Below are 3,068 nucleotides of genomic sequence, written 5' to 3' on the forward strand. Positions count from 1 at the left end.
ACCCAGGAAGGAAGGCTACAGTCCGCCTGATATCCCAGAGATTTGTTTGGCATGGGCTAAGGAAAGAAGTCAGCAAGTGGGCCAAGGAATGTACGGACTGCCAAGCTTCCAAAGTGCAAAAGCATACTAAGGCACCCATCGAGAAGATTTCCGTGCCTGAAAAGAGGTTCAGTCACGTTCATGTCGATCTTGTAGGTCCTTTACCCCCATCTCAGGGCTTCACTCACCTCTTCACAATCATCGACAGAACGTCACGATGGCCAGAGGCTATCCCACTCAAGGACACCTCAACAACAGAATGTGGCCGTGCGCTGATCAATCACTGGATCGCCCGTTTTGGCATCCCCATCGACATCACATCCGACAGAGGCCCTCAGTTTACTTCTGCCTTGTGGAGAGAGATGGCCGAGCGCCTTGGTACCAATCTTCATCATACAACAGCCTATCACCCTCATTCCAATGGATTAATTGAGCGATTCCACCGGTCCCTAAAGAGTGCTCTCAAAGCAAGACTCCAAGGCCCGAACTGGCTCGATGAACTGGGATGGGTACTGCTCGGTTTGAGGACTGCCCCAAAAGAGGACCTGGGAACTTCTGTCGCTGAGCTAGTTTATGGAGAACCACTCAAGAGTACCGGGCGAATTTTTTACCAGTGACACTTCACCATTCGACCAGTCACGGAGCCTCGCCAACTTACGATCCCAAATGCAGTCACAACTAGCCAAGGCGACATTACTGCACTGTTCACCTACCTCCAACACCCATTCGTCACTAGACAAAGCCAAGTTCGTGTTCATCCGCTGCGACGCTCACCAAAAACCCCTACAGCGCCCGTATACTGGTCCGTACAAGGTTTTAGAAAGGCTGGACAAAACCTTTCTTGTCGATCTAGGTGGTCACGCGGAACACATCTCTGTCGACCGACTTAAACCAGCTTTTGTGGATCTGTTGCAACCAGTACGCTTTGCTCAGGCTCCAAGACGTGGGCGACCTCCGTCTTCGTCGCTTGTGAATCCAAGCGCAAATACTAACAATTCAACCCAGTCTACTCAAGCTGTACAATCCGCTCCTGTTACTCTACAGGAACCACAACAAGCAGGCTGGAAGGTCTCACGTTCAGGACGTATCGTGAGACCACCTCTCCGGTTCTGGAACCTCCTGTCATGTCAGCGCTGGTGGGGGGCCATGTAGTGACTCTCCGAACACTCAGTTAACTCACAACACAGCAGCTGACATGATCATGACTTCGCACGGACTTGCGAAGTGCTCACACTAAGAACACCACCTGACACGACTGTCCTACACGGCAGTCGAGTAGAAAACTCCGGTGAGTAAAGATCTACCACACCGTCTATTCTCTCTGTCTGCCAGTCTTTTTTCCCCACAATACTGAAATAAAAGACATATATATTGTGTTGCTGATGTGTGTCTCCTGACTCTTCTCATAATCTCATCATCTCATAATTTTTATCGACTTATCTCATCTCGTCACATCAGAATGGGTCGAAAACGCAAGGCCATCAACCCGGAGGATGCCCTCAAGAGTAACCTTCCGCCGTGTCGCGTGTGCGAAGCGCCAGGCGCAGGGTTCCACTACGGTGCCAATACGTGCGAAGCGTGCAAGGTACGTTGGAGGTTGTGATTTGTGTCACAACACAGTGGAATCAGGCTCTCTTCAGATTTTGGGCTTGTAGAGTTATCAGTATCATCTTAAAGTTTGTTGGGGGTTTTGGGGGGGATGGAAAAAAAACACCATTTATCTTGAATACAAGTCGAGATATTTGCGAATAAAGAGGTGGGGTCACCTGGTTTCAGAGGTAAAATTAGTGAGAAAATGGCCGCCAAAGATTAGTTATTTTCTTAGCTGGAGAGTTCGTGAAAACTGAAAATGTACCCTTTTTGTGCCTTTAATCAACGTTTTTCTGTAACATCCACACAGAAAGGTGTTTTTTAATGTGCATGAAAGGTGTAAAGCCAAAAAAAAAAAAGTTGAGTAAAAATTTACAAACCAGCGGGAAAAATTCCAGTTTCTTCACTTCGTTTATTTTGACGAGCGCCTGATTTCGCCACGCTGCCTCACATATGATAGTGTAGCAATCTTGCCTAAATTTAAGCATATTCTGCCCTCGACGGAGTGGCCTTTTAGATAAGTAGCTTCTTTTCACAATTCATATCGACTCTTGTACGCCCGCACGCATGCACACGCACACACACACGCACACACACACACGCACACACACACGCACACACACAAACACACACACACACACACACACACACACACACACACACACACACACACACAAACACATAAACGCACACATGCTTATGTATCGAACTCCGTCTTAACTAGATAAAATATATAAATACGTGCTTGCATTTTGTTTTTGATAATAATAATATTTTTTTTTCTTTTAAAAATATTTTTCTCTTATGGATGATTTGGTTCCTTCTGGCATGTTTAGAGTGTTTTACATAAGGGGGAATGAAGATCATTTTAACTCGTTGAACATCCTTTTCCCTTATTGAACATTCTTTCCCTTGCTGAACATTCTTTCCCTTACTGAACATTCTTTCCCTTACTGAACATTCTTTCCCTTGCTGAACATTCTTTCCCTTGTTGAGCTTCTTTTTCGCCCCATTGAAAATCCTGTTTTCCTTATTGATCTTGTGTTACCCTTGTTGAACATTCTCTACCTCTCTGCAAACGTGCGTTTCCCTCCTTGAACACCATTTCCTTCATTCAATATGCTTATACTTTACCGTCATTGAACATCCTTTCCCTCATTGAATATGCTTTCCCATCATTAAACATGCCTTTCCCTGGTCCATAGGGCTTCTTCCACCGCAGTCTTCGACTGCACAGTGGCTACCGCTGTGAGGCTGGCAACAACTGCATCATTGAAATTGGCAGCGGCAAACTGTGCCAGCTGTGTCGTTACAAGAAGTGCATCTCTGTCGGGATGGCCAAAGAAGGTGGGTGTACTATACTTCCATGACCCCCCGGGGGCGGTGCTACTGACTGAAGTGTCTTTAGGCCATTCCCTAGGGGGGGGGGGGGGGTTAAA

At 46.6% G+C, this 3,068-nt stretch overlaps 1 protein-coding gene across 1 annotated transcript in view; it reads left to right on the top strand.

The window, feature by feature from the left end:
• The window catches only part of LOC101846759, a 22,354-nt gene that overhangs the window by 9,288 nt on the left and 9,998 nt on the right, over positions 1-3,068 (top strand). Inside the window, exons 2-3 of the mRNA XM_005106515.3 lie at positions 1,498-1,624; positions 2,835-2,976. Of these exons, the coding sequence (XP_005106572.1) occupies positions 1,499-1,624; positions 2,835-2,976 (268 nt within the window). The 5' untranslated portion in view covers position 1,498. The remainder of the gene's footprint in view (positions 1-1,497; positions 1,625-2,834; positions 2,977-3,068) is intronic.

The sequence above is a fragment of the Aplysia californica genome, unplaced genomic scaffold (genome assembly GCF_000002075.1).
Source record: "Aplysia californica isolate F4 #8 unplaced genomic scaffold, AplCal3.0 scaffold00539, whole genome shotgun sequence".
Lineage (NCBI taxonomy): Eukaryota > Metazoa > Mollusca > Gastropoda > Aplysiida > Aplysiidae > Aplysia > Aplysia californica.